Raw genomic sequence first — 27,768 nt, 5'->3', positions numbered from 1 at the left:
ATCTAAAGAACTTTGTTACAGCTATGTCTCAAACACAACTTTAATTTGACTCCTAAATTAGGGTGAGTTTTCAAAACTGCTAACTCATCGAAAAGTGATACAGGTTAAATGGCAGTACTTCAAATATATACCTCAACTATTCATACAGTATAATAATAATAATAATTTAAAAAATAAAAATCTAAACTTAATTTCATTGCCCCAAATCCCAATTACACTGTGAACAGCTTATAATTCTTTGTGTGACTATATTTGTTTAGCAAACAGATATTTAATCTTATTTTAGCATTTACATTAACGACAGATCCTTAAGAACAAAAATCCTATTAATTGAGTCACTCTCAGGATTTGTTTAAAGAATAGGTCAACAAAAATATATTGCCTCTACTAAATGTCATTGTGGCATCTCTTCCCAACCTGTTCCACAGATCTGCTTTAATAGTTTATATTATACTGGCCAGGATTACTCCATTTCGTAGCTTCGCAGATACCTCTACAATAAACAGCAGTGGAAAGTTGACTTCTGTTTCTGGGTGACACTCAGGTAAGTGAGATTACCACAACAATCTTTTGCTACTGTACAGAAGGAAATTATAAAGGCCCTTACTCTCTGTGCAACCAGTTAACACCATTAGCCATCAGTTCTTACTCCTTGATTTTATGCCTAATAGTGGCTACAGATTAAACGTAAATGTAAGAATTGTAGTTTCTATCAGGTGGGGCTCCAAACAGCATGCTGCACACTGCATGGCACAGCCCTGTCGTTCCTTTCTCTAGCCAAAGATACACTGCTGTGCCCCAAGCCGTAGAATCAGGATTTACTGATCTAGTGACCTGACAGGTGTGCTGACCTTACTAGATGAACCTATCCAACGCACCTTTATAAAAGTTACACTCTCATGTACTTCATTCAATAATTTAGTTTTCAAATGACATGACTGACATTAAACAATATTTACCTGCTTCTTCTTTAATAAATGACAAATCTTCTTCTGGATATGGGACTGACGGTTGCAACACCGAGCAATCTTCCGAGTTCTCTTCAGTATTAGGCGGTATATTATAAATAAATCTCTTTGCAGTTTGGTTTTTTCTTCTTGCTTTTCCAGGTTCTTGAACTGATTGTCCCTGTGCGCCCATGTCATTCCATACGAAAACTTTTCCCTCACCTTGAGATTCATTTTCAGCCATTTCAGGTGAGCTGTCCTGGACCCAACTGCAGTCATTCATTTGGTAGCTTTCCATTTGGCCCTCATCAATAGAGTAACCATCATTCTCAGTTTTTATGCTACTTGCCAAGTTGGTAAGGTTTCGTGTTGCCCAGAAGCTGGCAACTTTCTGATCCCTTGGAGACAAACCATCCCTACTGACAGATCTTCTGTTGTAATCCACTACAACAGTCTCCGGAGCTTCTGACTTTATACTTATGTTTAAGGCATCTTTAATGAAGTTGCGGCAGGACTGGACAACCTCCGTCATCTGAAGGTAGCTGGCCACTGACATCACTTCAATGGCATTTTGGCTCGTAAGCACGAGGTTACCAGAATACAAGAAGTCCAAGATGACAGAAAAACCTTGAACAGCAACAACGTCTAAATAGGTAACAGTGGTTTGGTTACGGCTTTCTTTGTTTGTAAAGCAATATAGAGTCTTAAAGAAGCGGCTGCCTGCAACCAGGATGTTCTTGTGAGCTCTGAAGACCCTCCCACTCACCACAATATTAACATCACAAAGAATGCCTTTCTTCCTCTGCTCGTTGAGCTCTTGCAGGAGCTGATAGCAGTAGGAGTTCTCATTTGGCCTGCTGTTAAAATCACAGTATCCTTCATTATTCAGTTCTGATGGTAACTCTGACTCCTGCAATTAAAAAAACCACAACCATAATTAGCTCTTAATGAATGCTCTCCTTAGTCCTCCAACATCATAACAAGGATATGAAAATAAACTTAAGAAAAGAATGTTATTCAAACAAACATTTAAAAAAAAAATTGTATTCTTGGTCATAAAGGCATGCTGGAATATATAATCTAAAAAAACCAAACAACAACTCTGAAAACTAAGAATCATGATCTCATTCTGCATCCTCCACCCCCAAATTCAGAATAAAAAACAGAACTAGTGGAATTGCCTTGAGGGCAAAGGAAGTGAAATTTGGGGCAAAAGTAAGGAAGGACTTAGTTGAGTGTGAAGTACTTGTTTTTCTTAACCCACATACTTTAAAGATTCAGGACCCTCTTTTTCCAAAGATTTAACTAGATGGTTTTCACAGATCCAACCACTCCCCCCCTCGTTTTTCCCTAGAAACTTTCGCTTAAATGGGTAGCTAGAATCCTGATAACTGATTCAACATTCTCTCATACTGAGAGATTAATACATCAGAGATTAATACAGACTTGGTCTGTATCTCCCAACCTGTCTCATATGTTATAAAGAAAACATATTACCGAAGTAGTTGTAATAGCAGATGTATTTCCTATACAGTTCTACAAATTAGGCATTTATTCTTTATTTTCCAACTGCAGCAGGTTTATGATTAAATAGCTGTATTATACGACAAGACAACAGAATACTGCAGGTGACCAAAAGTCTAGCTTCCATGACCAAGACCTTCTTGAACTACGCTTCACTGAAACTTTCCAGTAGCAACACCTTTAACTGGTACATACTTAGTACACAGACAATATATATACTTCTGTGACTCTCTACAATCTTTTTAAGATGCTATTTCAAACATGGCTTGAAAATTCTGCTATAAGTAGTATCAGACAATCCAATACCAAGAAATTAGTTGTTCAAGATTAGTTCAGGCAGTGAGAAGCTGATAAGAAACAAGGTCTGAACTGGATTTGAGGGCATTTAGAGAATTTTTAATTGCTGTTTAGACAACGATGATTCAGAGCTGCTACAGAGCAGCAGCTAGAACAAAGCAGAAAAGAACACAATCTGGCATATTTGAGACCATACTTATATTGATTGATATGTGCTGCCATCAAAAGCAGTGATGACAGAGTGTTTTATACTGGATCTCCAAGACTCTCTTCTTCCTTAGCAAATAAGGACAGTTCAAAACTGGCTGCCTCAAATATGGCTTAGGATGAGAGAAGACCAGATTTTGCAAATTATTTTCTCCTCTCACTTTCTAAAACAACTCACAGACTTGTGGGCTAGAGGTATCATTAAAGCTCAACTGCCTCAACATTACAGGTCAAAATTAGGATTAACAAGGTAATAGTAACACTGTCATGAGCCCACAATTTAAAATGTATGTTGCAGAAAAGTACTACCCTTAATTTGAGACTATGGCAGAAGTCAGCTATATTTAAGGAAGAAAAAAAAAAAAAAAAAAAAAAAAAAAGGAATTTTCCACCACACAGGAGTTAATGCATTAAATCAGTACTCACCTCAAGTTATAATCCCAGTGTGGACCACTGGGATGACAACCGAGGCTGTAACTACATACTGCAAAATGGTACTTACATCCATAAGCTGCAAATAATACCCAACATAACCAAAACAGAAACCATTTCAGCATCTCCTGCAAAGAAATTTCAGTTTGCTGTCACATTCAAGTTGCTTGTAAATTTCTATTCCTTCTCAGGAAAACACTTCAGTGAAAAGAAGAAGTAGAAACAAAAGCAATTAGGCTTTTATGTGAAAACAAGCAATAGATCTTTGTCCCATCTCGACTTATTTTTTTTCTGTGTGCTCTCTGGTATACCCAAGTACTCCCTCAGATCAGACTTCCAAAATAGAAAGTACATCCAAAACGTATGACAACTAAGTCTATCATTCCTTAAGTTCTCAGTGGATTTTGGATCTGGACTAGCTTCCTGTCACTCCAGCAACGGAGCACTGCGCAGTTTCAAAACACCAATTACATTGACTAGAGTGACAACACTTTAGAGTATGATAATTTTTGTCTTAATCTGATCCAAAGTCAAAGTCAATCATCAGCGACTTGCATCTCACACAGTAAATGTCAGATAGATGCTATGATAGCTGACAATTTCGTTCTCTGAGAACAGATTAAACACCACATAAAATTTTAAAATAAATTGCAGTGGTTCTGTTCTTTTTACAAATGTCTGATTAAAGAATGGAGATAAGAGTACATTTTAACTGAGCGGGTGTATGTATCCCATAAAGCTGATTAAAAAAAAGAGAAATCAAAGTTTACTTATTTTTTCCTCCCCTAAGAAAACAACAAGTCAGCATGGTAAAAAGGAGCTGCAGATCACAAATGTGTTACAGAAACACAAGACTGAAGTCTTCATTATGAAAAGACCATAAAGCTGAGTGAAATAAAGAGATACTATGCAACTAATGTCTGAGCTATAGGGGTGTGCGTTGGGGGAAAGAGATCGGTATTACAGCTTTACAGGAAATAGATAAACATTTTTATAATTAACTGTGATATCGGAAACAAGTGTTTAACTGCTGGTATGGAAGTAGCTAACCCTAATGCCACACCTCAAACAAAACGAAAGCCCAGATACCTGAACAGTTAGGAAGCCTATGTACAGAACTAACATTTACTATGAGAAAACTGGAAAAGAAAAAATTTTGTGGAGAGTATAATACAGTTCAATAGGAGGTAAGGTGCATAAAACTGTTAGGGAAAATTTTAAAAGTATGTTTTTAAACTTCTGTTAGTTGCGTTGTGCTCATAGCATACCATCATAAGGGTACTGTTTTTCTGATGAGAACCACAAACTAATGATATTTGCTTAGATGTCAATTATGTTTTCAGAATTAAGATCAAGTGTCCCCATCACCTAAGTTATCTCACCATCAAACCACCTTTTCCTTTAACAAAAGCTGGTAAGAAATCTAGAATAAAACTCAGGACTATTTCAGTTTTATTTGTGGAATCTACAGCATAGTAAGTTTGAAAAGGTTCTCCCTGTAGGCATGATTAAGAAGTGACCTAACAGAACAGAGGCTGCTCAGGGAAACCAATATTGTGCTCGGTTTCAATTAGTTAGACTTATATGAATACACTCAAAGATAAATGACTATATAATACATATAATTCACTAATTAAACTTGCCTAAAAGCTAACAGGAGCAGAAACAGATGATCAAAAACTGCTACCAGACACTTGATTTTTTTTTTTTCCTCCTCCTGTGCCATCAGCATACTCTCTCTCCTGGGAGCTAGAACAGTGAGGAGGGAAAGAAGAAAAAAAAAAAAAAAACAAAAAACAAAAAAGCATCCTCAAACAAAACCAAAACCAATCTAACCATAGATTCCATCTCAGCTGTCTGTATACGCAAAGTAGATATACCACATTTTTGTTATCTCTTTCTCATTACCACACCTTATTCTATAGCAGTTTCCTTATGCCCCCAAATTAATTCTTACGAAAAATGGATCTTCTAAGAAAAGTGAGCTATCAGGAACTTCTTAAGCATATGCAGCTACAGAGGAAAATTATCTCAAAAGATGGTTCTATCAGCTGCCATTTTACATGCCATAGCATCGCTCACAGAAAACTCAGCAATTTAAAACTGTTCCATTAAGTGCCTAACATTCAATCAAGCAGTTTGATGTCCGGTAAAAACACTACATAAAAATACAGTAAATGATAGTTCTTACTCTGAAAGTCTGATTTTCTCTTCAACTTTTTTTTTCTACGCTAAGAGTAATTCAAGAAGTTAACTCAGAACTCTATAATGTAACTCCTACATCTAAAGCAAGACTTCTATTCATCACCACTCACACAAAGCAAACAATTACAGCTCACATGGAAAAAATAACACATCAAAGGCCTTCCTCCTTTTGGAGAGCTTCTGCTTTAAACCAACATGCCTGTTAGGCTGGAGAAAGCTTTTCTGGCAGTATTTCCAAAGCTCAGCTTCAAATTATGTCCAGAGAGAAAATGTTTTAAGCAGCAGCTTTGAGGGGAGAAACCCCCAGAAGCCCATAAATCCACATCTCATGGATCTAAATTAATCATAGCATTAAAATCTTCTGCGGTGGTTTGCCAGTAAGTGTCTATTTCTTGAGACTTTTGCAATGCAATAGTCTGTTTATTAAAAAAAACTAAGGTAGTTTCAAACTGATTCTATCTTTCCTTCAGCTTTAATATGGAGGTAGATTGTTTTAAAGAACTAGAAGAAAGAAAAAAAAAAAAGTCAAGATTTTTGTCTTAGAAAGAAGCACCGACTGACAGCTCAGTACCCTTGAATTACAGCAGCTGCAACCACTTGTGATGTATTTTGGCATTCTAAATTAAAAGTATCCCAAAAATAAATTGAAACCATCACTCGTTTCTTCATGAGTGTAATATCCAACAGACCTATAGAAATTTCCACTGCTTTACTGTCTTAACACCTACAATTTCCTTTTTGCACTTGAACAGTGGCACTATGCCATATGTTTATTAGCAGCTGCTAAACATGCCCTGCAGTTGAAGCTTGTCAAGTCAAGAATACACGTGTGTTGTCTCCAAGACAAAGGCTGAAAGACCTCTCCCAAGTTTCATTAAATCTAAACAGCTTTGCTGCCTCATTATGTATGTTGGAAATACGGTCAGGGTGCAAATTATCTACTTTTGTTCCAAGTAGCTGGTATCATGGCACTAAGGAAAAAATTGGGCTATTGTTTTGGTATTAATATAAACATACGTATCAAGAGAAATTCAAGTGCTATTAAAAGTGTGAAAGGATATGGAAATTAAACATAGAAGCGGAAAGAAAACAGAGATTCTTAATCAGCTTTGCGATAAAGCACGTGTAACCTCAAAGTGCACCACAAAGAAAACTGCATTGACTCTTGAAAAACTGCAATTCCTTTCCTTGTAAGAAGTTTTTAAACAAAAGGTAATTGCACAGGGATGCAGCATCCAGCACTGATATTTTCAGGTGGAAAACAATCTCCTTAGAGCTACCTTACAGAAGCTTACTTTGTCCAAATCTTATCTTTAATACAGTACAAAACAACCACTGACACAGCTCATCTATCCTACTGTTTCATTTATTACTACAGTTACTACAAATATTTTTTCTTGAACTATCAGTGGTATAAAAGTAAAAGCTCGTTTTTATAAATATTACTATGACAATGGAAGGTTAATCTTCTAAAAGTTAATGTAAGCATTTATTTGGCTACTGTGACATGCAAGCCAATACCCTGTCCCTCCTTCCACCCTCCCACTATTTAATAGTCTTACGACAAACTGGGAATAGGAAGATAGAAAGAAATTTCAGTAAGTTTAGTAGGAAAAATCGCTTGGCATATGTTTTATTTACGTGTAGCTTAATCAGAGTGAGAGCAACTTCCAAGTGTGGCATGAATTAGCAACATCTAGTGACACAGGAGGCCACACAGTGACAGGACATACCTTTACAGGGTAATCATTCACAACTCAGAAGTTAAAAACTAGGCAACAAGATGGTAAGCAATATACTGCAGTAACATTAAACAAAAGAAAAGTTTCAAAGATAAAAAGAAGTAGAAGAAATTAAGAATAACAGTTTCAAAATTACAAACAAGTTATTTAAGATAAGTTGGGCTAAAATACTGCAGAGTGAATAGCAAACCCCAGACTGTAGAAACGGCTAAGATGACCTACTGCCATGAAACGTTTGTAACAGTACCTGCCTTAGAAATACTCTTACTGAAAAGATAGTGTTGCTCACCTTGAAGGTGAACGTTGCATTTATAAATGCAAAACTAATATTTTTTATATCTATGTACCATAATTTTTCCCTTGCAATCCTGCAGTAGTTTCACGTAAAACTTGCATTCCTTTTCCAACCAGCTCTAAGAAAACCTACACTCACCTAACATTTTATCTGTCATCCTGACACCCTGCCTAAACATCAGAATAGCAGCTCTTGTCCAAGGTACCCTGAGCTCCTTAAAGCGCTCAAGCAATAAGCTCAATTTAAGTACTGCACTACAATTTGGGCTCCAGCTACGTCTATACAACAAAGATGGGTGTTTTATAATGAGAACTGAGCTCTAAACAGTGAAAACAGAGTGATTAGGGATTAATTCCGGCTAATAGCTCAAGGTCTGCCTAACAGTTCAAGTACTAGCCTAACCTGAAGCACATCAGCTTGTGCCCGCTGGCAAGTTTAACGCCAGCAAGGCAATCCGAGTGAACTTCTGCAGCGCAGACATCCTTAGGAGGAAAGGCTGCAGAAAGTTGGCGATTCAACACGAGTGTTCCTTAAGGGCTTTTCATCCACATATCTTCTAGAGTTAGCTCTGCCTTATTCGTAAAAGCAGCCAAGGAACACAGTAATTTTAAGTTCAGCGGGGAATATTAAGAGTTTCACCAATCCTGAAGCATTAAAGGAGAGCTGACATATTAACACGGCTTTCAGGAAACCACATGTTTATCTGAAACACACACCAAGCAATTGCAGACTTCTTGCTCAGTAACTTAATCTAAAGGAACACAATCGGGAAAATGATTTAAACGAGAAGGTCTTAACTACACAGAGACACCCGATCACCACACAGGGACCATGCTGTTAAGAACGGCAGAGTAATTCTCACTTCACGCCGGCAAGCGCCAGCTTCTCACGCAATCGCTAGCCGGACACTACCCTGCCTCCTCCGGTACCGCAGGAGGAAGTTGTAACGAGTGTTTTTAAATCAGTGCAGCAACACTGGTATTCGTACGCAACTTTTTCCCACACTGCCGGTTTATCTTCACGAGATAACCAGATAAACCAATGAAAACGGCACTCGCGACCTCCGAACAGCGAGGCCACGTTAACCAGGTATAGCCGTAAGCAACAGCCGGCGTAAACGCTGCGGGGCTGCACCACACGGCAAAGCTGACAGCGCTGCGCCGGCCCAGACCCAGCGGAGGGTCACCCCAAACCGGGGAGCGGGCTCGCCTTCCGCTTCGCACACGGCCTGCGAGAGCAGCCCTGCGTGACTGGCCCCCACGGGCAACGACACACACAGAGGGAGCCATTTAAAGAAGTTCACACACACCTAGGCAGAAAAGAAAAAAAAAAAAAAAAAACAAACCCAAACAAAAAAAAACCAACCAACCAAAAAACAACTATGCGAGTGGGGAGGCTGGCCTCTCCCCCACGCCCGCGGACCCCCCCCCAACCCACCCCCGCCGTCTACCCTACCTGCTCGGCGCTGACCGGCTCGTTGAGGCGATGCTCGGCGGAGAGGTGGTGCCGCAGGAGCAATGCCCGCTTGTAGTTGCGGGTGCCCTTGCAGAGCTCGTCGTGCCCCCCGGGCAGGGCCCCGCCGGCCATGATCAGCTCGGGAGGGGCGGCGGCGGCCGCGGCGGCGGTGCACCAGGCGCAGGACATGAGGCCGGTCTCCTGGCAGTAGTAGAGCCATGGGAACTCCTTGAGCCAGGAGCCCTGGAAGGAGATGTGCAGCTTCTGCAGCAGTGACTTGGGCCTGGCCAGTGGGAAGTGCTTGATGCTCTCCCCCTCCCCCGCGCCCACGCTGCTGCCCTCCGCCTCGTCCCCTCCGTCGCCTCCGGACCGCCTGCTGCTGCTGCAGCTGCCGCCCTCCGCGCCGCTGCCGTCGCCCAGGCTGCCCCCTTCGCCGTCCTCCTCGTCGTCGCTGCTGTCACTCAGGGAGCCCCCGTCCTGGACCAGCTCCTTTCCCTCCAGCAGGCCCTCCGGCTCCAGGCCCTCCGCGCCCTCCAGCTCCATCTCCTCGTCCGCCCCCCGCCCATTGAAGTGCTTCCGCGGCCAGGCCGACGCCTCGCAGCCATTGTTAGCGGCGGAGGGGGCGGCCAGGAGCCCCCCGCCGCCCCGAAAGGCCAGTGTCCGGCGGTTTCTCTCGGCGAACATGGGGCCGGCGGCGGGGGGTGAGACGGCGTCCTGCGGCAGCAGCAGCTCCTTCTCGTCAGCGGCGGCCTCCAACTCCTCGGCCTCCAGCCCCTCCAGCTCCGCTTCCTCGTCCGCCCCGCGCCCGTTCAGCGGCTCGGGGTCCTGCCGGTCCCAGGTCTCGGCCGCGCCACCGGCAGCAGCAGCGGCCGCCGCGGCGGTGACCAGGCCGCCGCCCCGGAACGCCAGCGTCCGCCGGTTCATCTCCGCGAACATGGCGGGCGCGCGCGCGCCCCCCGCCCGCCGCCGCCTCGCGCCCCTGGCCCGCCGCTCCCCGCCCGGCCGAGGGCTCTGCCCGCGGGAAGGAGGCGCCGGCTGCCGTGCGGGAAGGGGCGGGGGCGGCGGCCGAGAGAAACGAAGTCCGGCCGCTGCCCCCCCTCCGGCTCCGGCCTAGATCACCGCCGCAGGCTCCCCACAATGGATCCGGCTCGGCGGCGCTTCCGTCCCAACAGGCCCCGGATCAGGTCGAATGGCAAATGAACAACGGACGGCTCCCACAATGCACCGGGACCGCCACCGCAGGGGAGGGGGAGCGCGAGCGGGGGGCGGGCGGGCAGGCGGGAGGTGGGGGGTGGGGGGGGAGGCAGCGGCGGGGCGGGCGCCACAGCAGGGCCGCGTCACGCGCCCCTGCCCTGCGCCGCCCGCCCCGCCGCGCGCGCCCCGCCCCGCCCGCCACACGGCGATGGGAGGGGGGAGGGGGGAGGGGGGAGGGGGGACGCGACCCCCCTCCCTCCCCCCCAGGGGGCCGCAGCCCGCCCCCCTTGCGCACGCGCCGGGGGGGGGGGGGGGGGGCCGAAGGGTTGAGCGGCCGCCGTGGGGCGAGGGTTCGGCAGCGTGGCCGGTCGTCCCGGGAGTTGCCGGGCGGGAGGTCTGCGCGGCGGAGCCGGTGGCCGTTGCGTTGGGCCGGCGAGGCCGGGCGCGGCGGTACCGTTAGGCGCGGCGCAGGCGCAGGCGCGGTCTGGCGGCCGGCGCGCGCGGGGCGTGGGCTGCCCGCACGTGCCGGCGGGGCGGGTCCCTCTGCGGGGCGAAGGCTCGAGGCGCGGCGGGGGAGGCTGGCGCTGTCCCGCCTCGCACGGGCGGAGCCGTGCCCGGGCCGTGCCTGCCGGAAACACGGTCAGGTTACCGGCACCCCCTCCTCTCCGCTCCGCTGAGGAGCTCGGTGTTACCGGGGAGGGGGCAGCCCTCTCCTCGGTCCGCCCGGTTGTGTCACCTCCCAGCCTCTTTGGCACCCGCGGTCTGTTCACTGAGGGGAGCAGAGTAAGAAACGGGAAAGGCCTTGGTGCCGTGCAAGGACCGCTCAGCGATCACAAACCCAAACCACAGCCCCCTGCGACCGTGAAGAGAATTAACTCCATCCCAGCCGGACCCAGTACAATGGAAAACAAAGGATGGCAGAGAGGGAGGGCTGTGGAGTCTTCAGATGAAGAAGTACGGTGGTGTAGCTGTCACGTAATGTCGTGTATTCACTAATTAAAAAAATCTTTGTCTTGGCCTCAAAATACGCAGGCGTCTGGGAGAGCTGACTTTGACTTAAACTTTTGAGGAGAGTTTGTGAGAATACTATAAATAATGCTGTAAATAATGCCGTAAACCAGAATCGTTTCCCCCCTTCCAAAGAGTTACTTGGGAAAAGGAGACGTTTGGTTGAAAATTAACTTCCACTTCTGGAAAGACTGAGAAAATCTTTCTAAAATTTGAGAGGCAGAGAGGAGAGTCGGTCACGGAGATCCAGAGAAACTGTAAGAGGCAGCATTGGATTTCCAGGAGAGGAGCAAAAGTGGTCTAAATTTAGACAAGGGGGCAGAGGAGTGATGTGACATAAACAATTCTGAAATTTGCTGTGCCTCACCGGGGCACAGGGTGGAGATAGCGATTCAGAGCTGGCTCCATCGGAGCAAAGGGTTCCCAGGATACAGCCTCTGTAAAATGCAAACCAGACCCGTGTTTCACAAAGTTTGAGCTTTGTGATGCATCGGTCTTTTTGCATTCCTCTGGCGCTTGATCCTTGCCTGTCAGCATTCAGCAGCTAACTAGCGTCTCAGCACTCACTGCATTTCTTACTGGTTTGAAAGTTATATTGTTTGTAAAGAAAAGTTTGGCAGTGTGGATTATTTCTTACTAAATGTTTAAACTAGCGCAGATTGCAGTGAGTGTACGCAGAAAGTTTACATTCCTGATCCCCGCTGGCATTCATGTTGTTGAATTCTTGTGATTTCGAGGAACGTAACCTGCACCCAGGACTGCTACGTTTGAACTTGCCCAGTGGACACCCAGGAATGAGCTGGGATACAATAGACAGGAGGAACGGTAGGGTAAGGAGCTAGAGTCCCGGTTTTGGAGTGCAAAGAAGTGCTATTTGATTGCAGCCGGTTATCTAGAGTGCTAACAAATCGATACAGAATCATAAAATAATTTAGATTGGCAGAAACCTCCAGGGTTCACTCAGTTCAAAACAGGGCCAACCTCAAACTTACAGCAGGTTGCTCAGGGACAACGTCTCGGAGTCTCCTGGACTGTTTGCTGAGAAGACCTTTGGTAATGGCTCCTCCTAAATCGTCTCATCACACTTTTGCTTTGTCAGCTTGCTATCAGGGATTCCACCGCTGTGCAGTGCACTCAACAAAGGGAACTTAAACAAATCACTGTGGCTAATTTAATGGGTCTGTAATGGCTCTGACACACCGGAATTGAGGTTGTATCAGTCTATTTGGTAATTTCATTTTACTGAATATCTTCATGGACATAGGTCTCCCCAAGTAATCTTAACTTTTGCATAACACCTTTTTGTCATTGAGTAATTTGCAAAAATTTTCAAACCACTTAATCTTCATTGCAGAAATTCTTGTTTTCAGACTGCTTTGTTGCAAATGAGGTTTTATATTATATTCATGATGGAACTAAATATTTCAAAAAGCATTCTGAGGTGCTGTAGCAAAAATGCATTTATTTTGTAGAAACATTAATTTGCTGTTTCTTCATCAGCTCGTTTTCAGTTCCACTGTCAAACCCACATGCTACTAAGATTCACGGTTAAATCATTGATGTGCACCTTATGGTAATTAAAATTTTAACATCCGTTTTTCACCCATAGTTTCTTGAGAGGCAGCAGTGTTTACTGCCGAAGTTCATATATTTGGACAACAGTTTGATCTTTTTCCTTTTCCATTCTTTGATGGGACAGTATAGGAAAGAAATCTTTAGTGGTTAACCGTCCTAGTCCTGTAGATAGCAGACGCTGTTTTGTTCAGTCTGAAATCTAATTCTCCAGATACAACATGCAGCTCCCTTATTTCTCTGATAGTCCTTTGGTTCTTTCTGCTTCTTTCTCCTGTGCTACAGAAGGATGTAAAAATTTCCCACGGTTCATTGGGAATGAATCGTAAATGCATTCGTTTTCCTGCAAATGAAAAGCTCACATGAGAGAGTGGAATTAATAACCGATGCATCGTATTATAAACATTGGTGCAGTGTGGCATTTTGCTTCAAATCTGGAATAACCCAAATCTATGCATTTGCCAGTCACTGGCAGTACTTTGTGCAGGGGACACACCCTAGGAAGGCATCGGTTGTCACTTGTTTTTGCTTTCCAGGATCTAAAAGTCCAATATTTAAACACATTTAAATGTGCATAATGCTGTGAGAAGGAGTGAACATTGCATAAAATCCTGTTTATCACTCCAGCTGTATGTATATCTGAGGAGAATGGTTTATAAAACTCCTTTTTGGTTGAACATCATCACTAATCAGTTTCGTATTTAATACTACTTAAAGCCCATTCCACCAAAACATTTAAACGTGTGTTTGTATATTCTGCTGAGTTAGAGTTTCAATGAACAAATTGCAAGCTCCTATACATCTTTTGTTTTGAGATTATAAAACCACTTGTGCAAGACTCTGAGGATTAAATTCTCATACTTGTATGACGTCTGATGTAGAGTACCCCGTGATTAGGGACAGTGTGTAATCCATAGGGGTAGTGACCTTGTTACAGGCATCCAGTTGTCTCCTGTTGTTGCAGCTGAGGAGAGTATTTAAAGTCTGATCTAACTCTTAGAGAAATGAGTGAGAAATAGATCATGCCATTAGAGACATCGTGCAATTCCAGCATATACTGATTGTAGCATTTTCAGCAAAATACTACTGATACTAACAGCACATTATACCTGGAAGGTTTTGTGCCCCAAAATTCCTGCTATGACCTAAGAAACACTTTCATGATGGGGCTGACTCTTCCAAGATAGCTTCTGAAACCGGTAGGATGTTGTGTGATCCCTAGAGCACGTCTCTGCGGTGGTTGTTCATACAATAAAGAAGATTCAAGACTTTTTTTCAAGAGAGTTCAAGTTCCACTAACATGGTTTTTGTGCTATTGGAAATCTATATTCCTGGGCATATGAAAGTTTCAGTTCAAACGCTCCTGCGTATTGAGGGCTTTTGGAAGCTAGAAGTTCACTGTTAGGAGAGGAGGTTCTTTTGTCTCTCAAGCAAAAGCATTACTCTACAGTGTAGGCTGATCTGCTGGGGGGGGTCACACAGCAAAGTGAGCATGTTTGAAGCAGAGCCTTATTACTGGGGCAGGAACGAGTGCACATTTGTCCTGATACACCAAAACTAGAAAAAGGTATCGTAGTAGAAAATAAGTATTACAAGCTGTCATTTTTGAACCGTGCTGCTCCACAGAGTAAGTACCAGGATAAGAATACAATGATCGAAGCTCATGAGGAAGGACTCGGAAACCTCAGTGCCATCCCTCATCTGAGGTTATGCGTCACTGCGTGCACTTCAGGTGCCGCTGAAGTAGACATCCCAAAGTAGATTTTGGTGGCATGGGTTCAGCTGCCTACGGAGCACTGAGTGTCCTGGGAAGGCTCGTGTGCTGAGATTCATTGCCAGCCAACCTGGCACAGGCAGTTCATGTTGCAGTCCTTGCTTCCAGATTACAATTAGAGAAGACTTTCAAAAGTCTAATTCCCAATAATAGAAACTGGAACATTTGTGTAGTGTCAGCAGAATGTTTGGACTACAATTAATAGCTGTTTCTGTGGTAAACTGAATTCAAGTTGAGTTTGTGCTGTTATTCCTCTTGGAATACCTTGTAAGTGATAATTTGGAAACGTGAATCACAACCTTTTTTCAGGTAAACTACTTAATTTTGCACAATCACACCTTGTGACCTTACAAAGATTAAGCAGGTATCATGAATTAAAGTTTACCATCCATCACCTGATAACTGTTCCCTTGCATGCTCTTAGCACACAGCAAGTATGGGATAGCACGCCTTAATCTAGCCTGCAGTATAAGAATTTTCAGCATTAACTTTGTAATTTGCTGACGAATAAAATATACACATGGACAAATGTTGTGCATATAAGATGCTATAGCCTGTGCATACCTGTAAAGCTATGGACAGTGTGTTCCAGATCTAACTGTGCCATTTGAAGACTTTGCCAGTTCGCACCTACATGCTACCTCTTTGATGCTGTGGTTACTACTGACATAGCTCTGCTGGTAAAAGGATTTATTTAAGAGCTCTTCCATTTGCTTCAGGTGAAGCGAGCAGGTTGGTTTAAACCCTCTTCACTGACGAATCCATCTGACTTGTTGGAAGCACACGAGTGAGCGCTCACTTAATTCCTTCTGCCAACTGAGCTGCGGGGGTGGAAGCTCTCAGTAGAGGAGCGGTAAGAAACAATTGGACGAACAATCACGTCACCGACCGGCACACCTGTCTGGGAGCTGAGTGCCAGTGCATGACTTAGTCCTGCCTGCGCTGTGGGTATTATAGCTCCTCCAAATATGTCCGTGCCTTTTCTGTTACACATTCCTGGCTTGATGTTCTTTTATACTAAGTACTTTTATATCCCTCTGGCAATACAAAACAGTTTGGAAGCATCCAGAGGTGTTAAAGCCACCTTATTCGGCAAAACAATGTGAAGAGGTCTAACAGGTGAACATTGATGTCTTACTAATTCCTGCAGAATTAAATCTGTAATTTTCTTATCCAGAACCTCAGCTATTCCTTTAAAGGGTGCCAGAGGCATTGGGAGCCCTGGATGCGGGGTGGCACTGCTGCCCCTTGGCCAAGGGACGGTCCGTTTCGGGGCTGTCTCACACTGATTTTGCACTACTGGGGGAAATAGTGGAGTGGGGTCCTGCCTTCATTCCCAGTTTGCACATTTTCTCACAGTCGCTGTGTGCGTGACTGCCATTACTCTTAGAATGGTTTGGGTTGGAAGGGACCTTCAAAGGCCATCTAGTCCAACCCCCCTGCAAGGAGCAGGGACATCCCTGACTAGGTCAGGTTGCTCAGAGCCTCATCCAGCCTGGCCTTGAACGTTTCCAGAGATGGGGCCTCCACCACCTTTCTGGGCAACCTGTTCCAGTGTTCTACTCTTAAACCTAGAGAGATACAGTTGCACACTGGCCTGATAAGAGTTTTATCTGCCTGGCTGTGAACAGATGTCCCTGTCACCCAGTCTTTCCAGGTGTGTCCTTCCTGTCTTAGAGCCTTCTCCTCTGGCTGCACCATCACCCAGCCAGGAAGAGCCAGGGCTTCCCTCCTTTCACGGATCCCTCCCACTGTCTTCAGTGAACTGTTGCTGTGGGGCAGATTCATTGTAGAGTTTATCTTCTGCTTTCTGTTTTCTTCTCTTTTTTAGTATTTTCCTAATCTCTTTAGCTTGTCTTCTCTTCTGTTTTCAGGCTGGCACTTCTAGACATCCTTATCAACAGATTGCGCTTTATCCACTGCTGTTGTTGCTATTATGACTACTAACTCTATCGCTTCTTTTGGCAGGAGTTCTGCGTATTCCAGTCTTCTTAATGTTGTAGCTTCACACAGTTGGTTTTTGTTGTTTCTTTTTCCTTTTTTTTTTTTTTAATTTCACACATGGACAGCACTGCTATTTGTTTTAGTCAGTCACCTGCAGCCTAAATGAAAAATACGTATTTTCTTTTTTTCCCAGCAAAGCACTTGAGCGTGTATTTACCTCTGGATAAGTGTGTTTTCATGTGCTTCCATGAAGAAAGGGCACAGGGTTTAGCTAAAGAGATTTTTTTTTTTTCTGAAGTAGGACTGGGAGAGCTAATGTGAAGCCTGCTGCAGGAGGTGGAAATCTGCTCACTCCTTGGGGCCAAGTGCTCAGGCAATGGAGGGATTTTTTTTTCTGTATTCCTACGGCTACAGCTATAGCCAGTTTAGCCTTAGCAAGTCCAAGGCATTTCCTCTTAGTTACAGCCCTCTTTTAAAGTAACGTAGCCTGTTTCTACCTAAGGTTTGTTACTTTCTTACTCACATCTTTCTAATCCTTTTGTCTGTCTTTGGGTTAGGCGTCTACTCTGAATGGAGGCCAGCTCTGAAAGCCTCTGGATTTCAACCTTTACCTGACTGGAAAAAATAGCATCTTCTTGGTATTTCATGTCTTTTGTTTCTTTGATGGTCCGCCATAGTGGTCCTGTGTTTTTCACTCTGCAGCTAGGATAGATGTGCTTTATTAGGGAGCGAACGAGCTGTGAAAGGTACACTCTAATCAGGAAGGGAATGAAGCTCCTCTTCTGGGTACTGAAACAATGGCACTTTCCTTGTGACTTTGATCAGTGCCTGTTCAGTCAGGTTACAGCCTCCTTCTAACGCTCTGACAGCTGACTTCAGGTAACCCCATTTAGCCCTCTCTCTTTAGCCTACTTGTTTTTCTACATCTCTTGTTTTTCTAGATGATCTTATGCATTCTTCTTATTCCTAAGTCTACCAGTGGGCTGATGGTACTTTCTTTGTCTTAAGTTACCAAACATCATAGAAAGCATCTATCTGCATTAAACCTTTCTCATATTGACTAGCAAGCAGTTATTACAGTTGTCACGGGCTACAGAATCTCAGCTGAGTAGAGTTAGTCCATACAGTGGGGAACAAGAGTGAAACCTGAAAATTTTGCTTATTAAAATGTCCTCCTTATAGGATGATGTTTGTGAATCCCTGTCTTGGGAGGAGATAAGGAAACAACACAAACTGATTTATAATGGCACACTTTGCTATTGCTCTAATTCTGTACAGCAGCCATCATTATAATTATATTTGCTGGAGGGAATTCAAGTAATTCCTAAAAATATTTTTACAGGATATCTTTAATCACTCAGAAAATCAAATTTAAACCAAAATTCCTTAAATTGAGTGAAATCTGTCAGCAAAGATGCTAATGCCAGGTCAGTAAGGAACAGGGTTAGCACTCAAATGTTATTAGTGATGTACTCATTTTAGGATGTTGCAGTCTCTGCTGTTGCCAATGCCAGACATGGTCATGCACATCTTTTCTTCTGGCAGTCTTTGGCAGGCAATGCACAGGCATGGCTGCAGTGCAGCTGCTGGGTAACTTGGGCAGGGACCAAGGGGAAGAGACGCAACTTCAAAGCAGATCCCAAGGGAAGGAGGGGCAGCCCTGACCAAGGCCTCCCTCCATTGCTTTTGGAAGAGCTTTCCCCAAGGTCAACAGCTGCATGATCTCTGAGTTGGCCCTCAGCCCAGGCAGCCAAATCTCTGGGAGGATGGGAGTGGGCTCAGGGCCCTGACACTCTTATTTTTTCCTTACTAAAGCCCCCTGCCCGCCTCCCTGACCTAATGCTCCCTTTTCTTTTTTGTTTTCCCAAAGCAGGCTAGTGCAAGCAAGGGAAGGAGTCCACAGCAACGCTGACTGCCTTTGCACTGCCCTCATGCTGATGTGTTGATCAGTTTATGCCTGTTGTATTCCCCTATCCAAATTATAATAATAGTAGTAATACCCGTGGCCATCTTGGATACCTTGTTTAGTGTTTGGGAATGTGTTGCCTAAACACTGGTGTCTGGTCCTTTCACCGTGGCACGGACCTGGAGCGTGTCCCAGAAGCATCAGCACCTCTGGTGCCTGTCTGAAGTATTCTTGCTCAGCATCCTTTATTTTCCTCCTCTTCCTCCTCTTTGTGGTATGAACAGGCTATTGAATCTTAACAGCCTTACATTGCTGTGGGGAACATCGTTGTTGCCAAATGGGTTTTTCAGAAATGCATGTCTATTTTAATTAGGAGAAGAACCTCACATTTTTATAATATTACTAAAATGTGAACTCCGAAGCTTTGTAACTGCCTGGTTCAGTCAGGAAAACTTCAGGCTTACCTCAGTGTAACTACTCAGGCTTATCTGGAAGTTGTAAGTAATCTGGAAAACATTTAATTGTTTTTGTGTGTTAGAGAATGGATGAAGGTACAGTGGTACTGATGTTAAATCAAAGTGTCTACTTGACTTTCTGTCAGTGTATTCTGTAAACATTCCTAGAAATTAGGCATATATCATAATTGAGTTAATTATGTTAAAGTAAACAAAAAAAAAGCCCTGCAGACACATATATGCACATAGATTTTAAAAATTACAGTTGGCACCTTTGTGATTTTTTTTATTTAATCTAGGGAGGCTATGCTTTCAAAACCAGGTGGTAATGCTAGAGCACTTAGCGTAGTGCTGATCACCCAGCTACATCAACACACTAATTTCAGCGGTTCAACTGAGTTTTCAAGGACACAACATAATGGTGTCAGCTCTTGGGTCAGAAATCTCAGCAAGGCAGAAGAGATGCTCACAGAAATGTTTTTGAAGAATTTACATGTCCATTGTAGTTTCCTTTGTGCAAGTGCACAAATCCCACTGTCCACAGTTTGGGAGCAATTCTGGGTTTCCTGCTGATACTCAAATAGGAGGTCATGAAACCAGCAATGTTTGATCATCTCTATTTGGCCAGGAGACTCCTGTTTCGGCAGATCTGCCATGCCCTGTTCTCATATTCCTTTCCTATTTGCCTATTCCATTGCCTATAATGGTAACTTTAAGGATTTCTCCCTGTCCTTATCTCAAACCTCAAGCCGTTTTTCTTATATTTTCTCTCTCCGTTCACTTGGAGAGTGGGGTGAGTGAGAGAGAGACTGCATAGTCTGGTCCTGACTGGGGCTAAACTACAACATAGGGAAATAAATCCATGTGGTATGGGAAGGTTGTAGCAACTCTCCACAACAGCAGTGGTTCTTTTAGTGTGCTTATTTTCCAGTTTTGCACTGACTGATAGAATACTGATCAAAACTCAGAATCTCAGTCTGTGTTGTTAGAGTGCGCTGTCATCAGGGAACCACTATCTAGAACAGGGGTCTCTAAACTTTTTGACAGTGCAGCCCTATCACCAGTGCAGGTGATAGATAAATAAACCTAGTACCAGTTTATTTATTTATTTATTTATAAATTATATACATGTACTACTGCACTAATATATTAGATACTTTACAAAGCATACACAAAAAATAGAAATTAAAAAAGAATAAGCTAAATAAGCACTTTAAAATTGTTTATTAATGGTGCAAAATGTATTTTCTTGCCACACCCCAATGAATTGGCTTGCACACCTCCTGGAGTGCACACACCCCACTTTTGAAACCACTGATCTAGAAGATGGGCTGAAGCTCAAGGTGAAAAAAACAAGACAAAAATCAAGAAAAATATATTTACTCTTTGGCCCCACTGTACTCTGTGCAGGAGGTTAAAGACTTTCAGAATCTGGTCCAAGACTATGGAATGAACTCCCTCAGGAGCTGAAGACTATCACAAACATCATTATCTAACTGCAAACAAGATTTCTTTAACCTGCCTTTATGACATAAATACATTGCAACATATACATTAAAGAAAACCACCTAAATTATCAAAGCAAATCATTCTGTGAACCTCTCCCCTGGGGCAGAGGAAGGGAGAACAAATGACGTGTTGCTTAATGCGCTACTGGAAAGCAATTGGGTATTGCTGCAATGGGGCCAGAACGTGAACAGACTAGTGTGTGACAGAAACCTGGATTTGTTACTGTTTCTACTTGATTAGATATCTGCACCAACGTGAATTAAATGTTCATTTCAGGTCAACGGGCATTATATATTAATTCTTTAATTGGATACTACTTTTTTTAGGATTCTTCTGTTGTTTTTTTTTCCTTCTGTAGTGGTGTCCTGACTGTGGAACCATGGGTAAATTACTATAAATCATTGACTCTGGCTGCGTCTGGCTGTAAAATACGCTAATTTCTTGAGCTCATTTCAAGAGGCTTTCTTGGATCATATTTCAGTAAAGCTGGATTGCTTTCTTGGCATGAATATAAACATAGATCAACCTGTAAATTACTTGCTTCCAAAACTGATTCAAAGAAGTATTCTGAGTTAGAAACACAGTTAATACACAGGACAGTGAATCCCAACCTTGCTGGAGGTACACTACTGTTTTACTTGAAGGGTGAAGTTTATTTCATCCTAGTCATTGCCTGAGGTGGGACGAACCTGGAGTCAAGACCTTCTCCACCCTGGTGTCCTTTGCACATGGGAAAGCACAAGAAAAGATAGGCTGTATGCTCCCACCTCATTTATAGCAAGTCATTCACCCAGGATCTAGTTTCCAGATGCATGCAGGAATGAGAAGAGACTAACTTCATACTCGATTCACTGCTTTCCTGATTATGACAAGAAAGCAGCCTAGGTATTTGAATTGATTAGGCGTGGCTAGAAACTTGTTTTTTACATTGAAAAATGTACTTTCTGGGAAAAAAAAAAAGTAATTTTTACAGGCAATTTAAAATTTTTTCATGTATCTTCATTTGGCTGATGTTCCTGGGAAATTATGTCTCTCACTGTAGCACAGTGTGTTCTCTCTGATCATCCTGGCTGGTATTTTATGGAAGATGTAGGTTGACCAGCTTGCCATGCCTGTGGGAAAGAATGGGGCATCTTTACTTGAAACAACAAGCTCTCTCAAGCTGTGGAGCTTTACCACAGTGGGCAATGAAAGTTTAACATTGAGATGACTGCAAGCCAAGCTTTTTAGCCTTGTTTCAACATGATTCTCCACCATGATGTATGCTGATCAAATGCTTTGGAGTTTGTGCTTCCCCAGGGTGTACCTTGAAACAGTGCCTTTACACAGTCAAATGCGGGTATTGATAAAACTTGATTGACTAGTATAACAATAAATAAAACTGCAGCAAAATTTGCATCAATTCATAGATTCATAGAATGGTTTGGGTTGGAAGGGACCTTTAAAGGTCATCTAGTCCAACCCCCCTGCAAGGAGCAGGGACATCTCCAACTAGATCAGGTTGCTCAGAGCCTCATCCAGTCTGACCTTGAACACATCCAATGATGGGGCATCCACAATTTCTCTGGGCAACCTGTACCAGTCTCTCACCATTCTCGTAGTAAAAAAAATGGCTTCCTTATAGGTTTAGAAACCTACCTTCTTTCAGTTTAAAACCATTGTCCCTTGTCCTGTCACTTACAAGCCCTGGTAAAAAGTCTCTCTTCACCTTTCTCATAAGCCCCTTTTAAGTATTGAAAGGCCATTATAAGATCTCCTTGGAGCCTTCTGTTCTCCAGGCTGAACAGCCCCAACTCTCTCAGCCTGTCCTCACAGGAGAGATGCTCCAGCCCTCTGACCATTTTCATGGCCCTCCTCTGGCCCAGCTCTGGACCAAGTTCATGTCTTGTCTATTGCTTGTGATGACTAAGTGCTGGTTTCATACAGGAAATGTTGAAATGCCAACTTTCTTTGGGGTGGTAAAACAGGATGAGAACAGATATTGACACTTCCTAATTTCCCAAGGGAAGGGGATTCTGAATTTAGCTTGATGTAAAAGAAGATCTTGACAAGTTGTGCATAAATCTATCACTTAACTTTTCTCAAGTATTAAATGCTTCTTCTGAAGCTGATCTCAGAATGAAGTAGGGCATTTTGGTAACATTTCTATGACATTTTGTGTAGTAGCTCGGTAAGTATACTAGCAACTTGCCTCTTGTCCAGTCTTTCATAAATAATGCATGTTTTGTATTGAAGCCAGTATTTTAAGTCTACAACAGACATAGAAGTCACAAACAAATGTTCACATGGCAAAACAAAAATGCAGGATTAATTCTGTTAATATGAACTATTTGAATCTTGAACATATTAAACGTTATTTCTGAACAACTGTTACCTTTGAGAGTAAATAGTTAAAGTAAAAAAAGTAAGCTGTGGTGTTATGTCAAGTAGACTGAAAGATTTGTGACTAGAAGAAGTATGACTTTCTAGTATTTCTAGAAGTGTGCTGAAGAAATTAGTTAATATTATTGAAAGTTAACATATTGCTCAAATGGATGTTACAGAAACATGTATTTTTTTTCTGACATTATTAGCCAAAACATCACCACAACCCTTCTTTGTTTATATTTATCAATTAACAAATGCATTTGATGAATTTTTCTGCTCTTTCAAGTGAACTAATTAACTTATGCTTGTGCAATGTTTTCAAGAGAGAACTATCTACTGTGAACTACAGTAACCCACGACTGCTCCTGAAAAATCTGATCAAAATTATATTCGGCATAACTAATCTGTAGATGACACTCAATAGTAGTAGGATTTTACACAGTAGAAATTTTGCCTCAGACTTCTGGAAAATAATAATTACTGAATGTTCCTTCAAGTCTAGTATAATTTTGATTTTACCCTCATCTTAAAAAAAAAAAAAAATCATATTGTCAAGTTCTATAGGAAATTAAGTATGCTACTCTCACTCCCTCACCTCTACCAGCAAAGGTGGTTTTGCACTTATTACCAGAAGGCTTTTGGCTGATGTGTACAACCCAGTAAACACAGATGCAGACTCAGTCCTTTGAACTGAGGCTAAATACAGCTGCTGTTGGAGTTGGAAGCACAGGCACAGGAACGTTCTAGTTTTGTATGGCCTGAAGTGCATGTTAAACCAGATTGTGCTAATAGGGAGAAGAGGACTACAGGTCCTTTAGTTGCTCTCTGATTCCCTTCCCCTCCAAACAGATACATCCCTGGATGTTGTTGTTATTGATGATGATTATGATGATAAGTAATGTTATTATTATGGACCTACCATCATGTTCAGGAGAAATAAAATTGCAAATTTGGGTGTCCTGTTCCGATCACACATTCAATGGCATGAAGTATAGGCAGATGTTTGCATTACAGCAAACTAGCTAAAATATAAACTGACAATGCCTCAGCTGCACCTTGATCTCTCTGTGAGTTTTCTTACTCTGCAGTAAATGTGAAGCACCTTAATCACTTGGCACGTGGACTGACAAAGTTACTCTGACGTTCTCACTCGATGTCCCATAGCATACAGCACGCACGCTGCTGTTTCCATAGTTTACATCATATTTTTAGGTCTGTGTCTTTAAAAAATGACCATGATGTTCCACCACAGTACCCACAGCTGCCTTGCCAACACTGGGCTGGTTAGACACACCGAGCTGCAGCTGTTCAGATTAGCAAGCTTCCAGGCAGCAGCAGTGGCAGCAATCTGCTTCTGAGTTGGGAGGGTGTTCCTCATGGTCTCCTCCAATGTTGGATGATTAAGTTACATGGTTCACCTGTAAGTTCTGGAGATGCTGTTCCCTCTTTCAAGGTCTCAGGACAGTGGAGTTGCACTTCTCTGAGGTTATGACCCTGCATCAAAGATGGGAATTAGCACGGACAAAAATCTTACAACCTGCATCAGGTGTTTTCAGTCTGTCACATCACCAACAAACCCACATGACTGCATCATCAAAGTCTGCCTTCAGAGATCATGTATCATTGCTGGTATGTCCTTTTCATGTCCTGTATGTCTGATGTAAATCCTTGTGAGTTAACAGGGCAGCTAAGTGCAGGGACAGATCAGCTTCCTCTTCGGGATCCCTGTGGGGCAGCAGGGAGAAGAGAGAAGTGTGATGAGCCTGCAGAGTGGGTCAGCAAACCCCGGTGCACTGAGAGCCTTCTGCCCTGGTTTCAGCAAGGGTTGATGAGCTCTCTCACAACGCCTAACATGCACTAGCTTAGTGCTAGTGAGCACGGATGTTTTCTCCAGAAGTCCCAGTAGATACGGTGACTTACGGCAGACATTAGCTGCTGTGCAGTCCAGTTAGGGTAGATGTTTGTTGGCTTGTCCTGGTAAACTCTGCAAAGAGGAGGTTCCTGCAGTCATATATTTTTCAGAGAAGTGTGGAAAAGAGTAATTCTGCATAGGAAGAAGGCAGGAGCTCAGCTGGAAAGAAAATCTTTTCCCCACCCCTTTCTTTTTTTTCACTGTGGGCTCTTGCAAAAGGTCTTCAGTGAAGCTGGTAAATTATTGTTTATCTGTGACATTCGGGTTATGGTCTGCACTGGAGGCATGTGGCGTGCAAGATCACAAACTAAATGCCACGTCTCTTCAAGAAGAGTTTTGGCCATTGAATCAGACCACATTTGGTTCAGCTCCTTTTAGGTGACACCACGAACTGGAAAAACTTCCATATGAAATACTCCATCGACCTCACATCGTAGCATTTCCTGCAAACAACATAGCGATCTGGGGTAGGGAGTGTTTCCTCTGAGCTGGCTGTGGACTTTGTGCATCGTACTGCCCTAATGCTTTGTCTTCACTTTTGTTTCACATTCTGGCATCTGTGACACTCCTTAGCATAGACTGGTTTCTGCTTTTCATCTTGCTCACACCTTCAGCTGTTGAATGGAGCTGGAGAAAGTCCAGACTTCTCTCGAGTGCCTAATTCTTCAAATCAAATCCATCTTTGCAGGTTTGGTTTTGGCTTTTATTTTTGGCTAATGAAGATAGTGATACCAGCCTTGTTAACTGTGATACTTGTTATCTTTGCAAAATTTCTTCTACCTTTGTTCCACTTTTTTCCAAGGGCTTTCTTGTGTTTTCAGTCTCCTGTTGTGCAGAGGCATTTTGCTGCATTTTTAACATAATTTGTCCTTTCTATTTTACTGGGTTGTTCCATTCCCATATCCAAAATTACTGTGTGAATAAAGTAGTCATAAACCAGCTACAATTGCCTAAGAAGTTCTTCTAATAAAGTCTTCACTAGATAGAGCCAGCATAATGATCTTGGTAACAGTCTGTCCCCTGCAAAGAACCCTGGCACAAAGACCTTTGTCAGGAAGGGGTTCCTGCGTCCCAGCTGCTCAAACAGTGGAGAGACTCCCCAAACACCTTCTTGGTTTTGTGGCCAGCTCAGTTCAAATGTGAAAATGAACCTGGCCATGTGTCCTGTGGCAGTTTTTCTTCTCCACGAACAGCAAATGTTTTTACACTTTTACTTTTTTCCAGACTCTTGTCCTTTACAAAATTTATTTTGTATGTGCATCTGTATCTTTTCTGCCTTGTCTTTTTCTGCCTCACATAGTGGGATGATGAGCTCTTCCATTCTCCCAGAATCTGTCATAGACTGAACAATCATTGCCTAATCTTTTTCCCTTCCTTTTCAGGTTAGAGGCTTCACAGTTTTCAATCCTTCTTCCACGCCATTTCCTCTTGGAGGTCCCCTTGAGCAAGACTTTCTTTCAAAACATTTTGCTGAAGATGTGATTGCATCTCCTTTACAGTTCTTCCTTAAATAAATTTCCTTTCTCATTTATTCATATCTTTCTCAATCTTTCAGCTGCTACCATCTGTCTTGGGCTGCTTATGTCCACCTTTTCCTTATCTGGATAATCTCTTTTTTTTTTTGTAGATCACATCTTACATTTCTGAATGGCCTGCACTGGCAAAGTTTTCTTTATGTGGTTATGTTCCCCCTCTTTTCCTCCCTTCACACACATTCCTCTGGTATAACTCCCTCCAGATTTTCCTTAAACTATTTTATAGGCTGCTGGCACTTGAGTATTCCTTTCTTTTCTATCATTCATATGAGTTCTTCTATATCTTTTTAGTTATTTTTCACAAAACATCTGGCTTCCCTAAAATCTGCGTGCTACGATGTCCTTAGGTGATTAGCTGTTGTAGCACCACTATCCACAAAACATTTATATTGTGAATATCTTGCACTTTAAGTAAAATGTTTGAATGATTTGCAAAGATTTTGATTTTTAAACTTTTAAGAATAAAGCTGTGGTCCGTTGTCTACCACTGTCATTATCAGTATGCTATTTCTGGCAAATACCTTGACTATGACATCGATTATATGCTCATCAGCTGTGTCGTGTATTTCTGGATAAAGGAACTCATAACTCAGAGACAGCATGTAACCCCTTTCCACATGCAATCACAGAATGGATGGCACCTCTGCAGATTGTGTGGTCCAAGCGTGCTCAAAGTGGGGTCAGCTCATGCAGGCTGCCCAGGACCCCTGGGGTGCACCCCCAGTGACCAGCCTCCAGATGACGTTTGTGCCTCCCATCACAGCCCTCTGAGCCCAAGTTGTGACCAAGGGACAAATCTGCATCCATCTCTCCAAATGTTTTTTTTAGTACTTTAGTACAACATAGGATTCTGGTCTTTGTGCTACCTTTTTCAATTCACACTTAGTAGTAGCAAAATTTTATCCATTTGCTATTCATCTGCTTGTTGTAAATTTGAGGAGGTTTTTATCCCTAATTCGTATATTTCTATTTAGTGTCATTTTCTTTTGTCCTCATGGGCCTGTCTGGCTATCATGAGTGTTCTAATGACGCCTGGGGATCAGGGTCATTTTGCTGGACACAGGTAGCTGGTACCCCAGAGTGTCTTGACGGGCATGTGAAACACCCACGTACACTGGTGGATAAAGCATGGGGCCTACAGGAGACCATGCCCTGCTGGAGCAGTAGATGGGGTCGGACAGGACTCTCCACACCATCTTGAGGGCAGTAAATGACTTATTTAGGCAACTGAATTGAGTCCCACTTACTAAGCCCACGTTATTTAGGCAACAGAATTGAGTCTCAAGTAATGAACCCATGTTTTTCATCCCTTCCCGCTAGCTGAAATGACTACAAACATATTTTTCCCAAAATAGCTGCTTTTCCCCACTCTAAAGGTAAGTGTTACTAATCTATATTCAGCATGCCTAGATTTCCTTTGCAAAGTCTGGACCGTAACTGCACATACCACATCAACCTGTCAGATGTTTTTGCAGAAAATAATTTTAG

At 43.0% G+C, this 27,768-nt stretch overlaps 1 protein-coding gene across 1 annotated transcript in view; it reads right to left on the bottom strand.

Annotated features, from left to right (window-relative positions):
* The window catches only part of ZBTB10 (zinc finger and BTB domain containing 10), a 33,355-nt gene extending 23,089 nt beyond the window's left edge, over window positions 1–10,266 (bottom strand). Inside the window, exons 1-2 of the mRNA XM_086740955.1 lie at window positions 9,105–10,266; window positions 960–1,857 (exon numbers count right to left, since the gene is read on the bottom strand). Of these exons, the coding sequence (XP_086597081.1) occupies window positions 960–1,857; window positions 9,105–10,040 (1,834 nt within the window). The 5' untranslated portion in view covers window positions 10,041–10,266. The remainder of the gene's footprint in view (window positions 1–959; window positions 1,858–9,104) is intronic.
* Between the last annotated feature and the right edge of the window lie 17,502 nt (window positions 10,267–27,768).

Source organism: Chlamydotis macqueenii, chromosome 2, assembly GCF_036417535.1.
Source record: "Chlamydotis macqueenii isolate bChlMac1 chromosome 2, bChlMac1.mat, whole genome shotgun sequence".
NCBI lineage: Eukaryota > Metazoa > Chordata > Aves > Otidiformes > Otididae > Chlamydotis > Chlamydotis macqueenii.
Note: the sequence above shows the minus strand (reverse complement) of the source record. Positions and strands in the feature narration are given on the sequence as shown.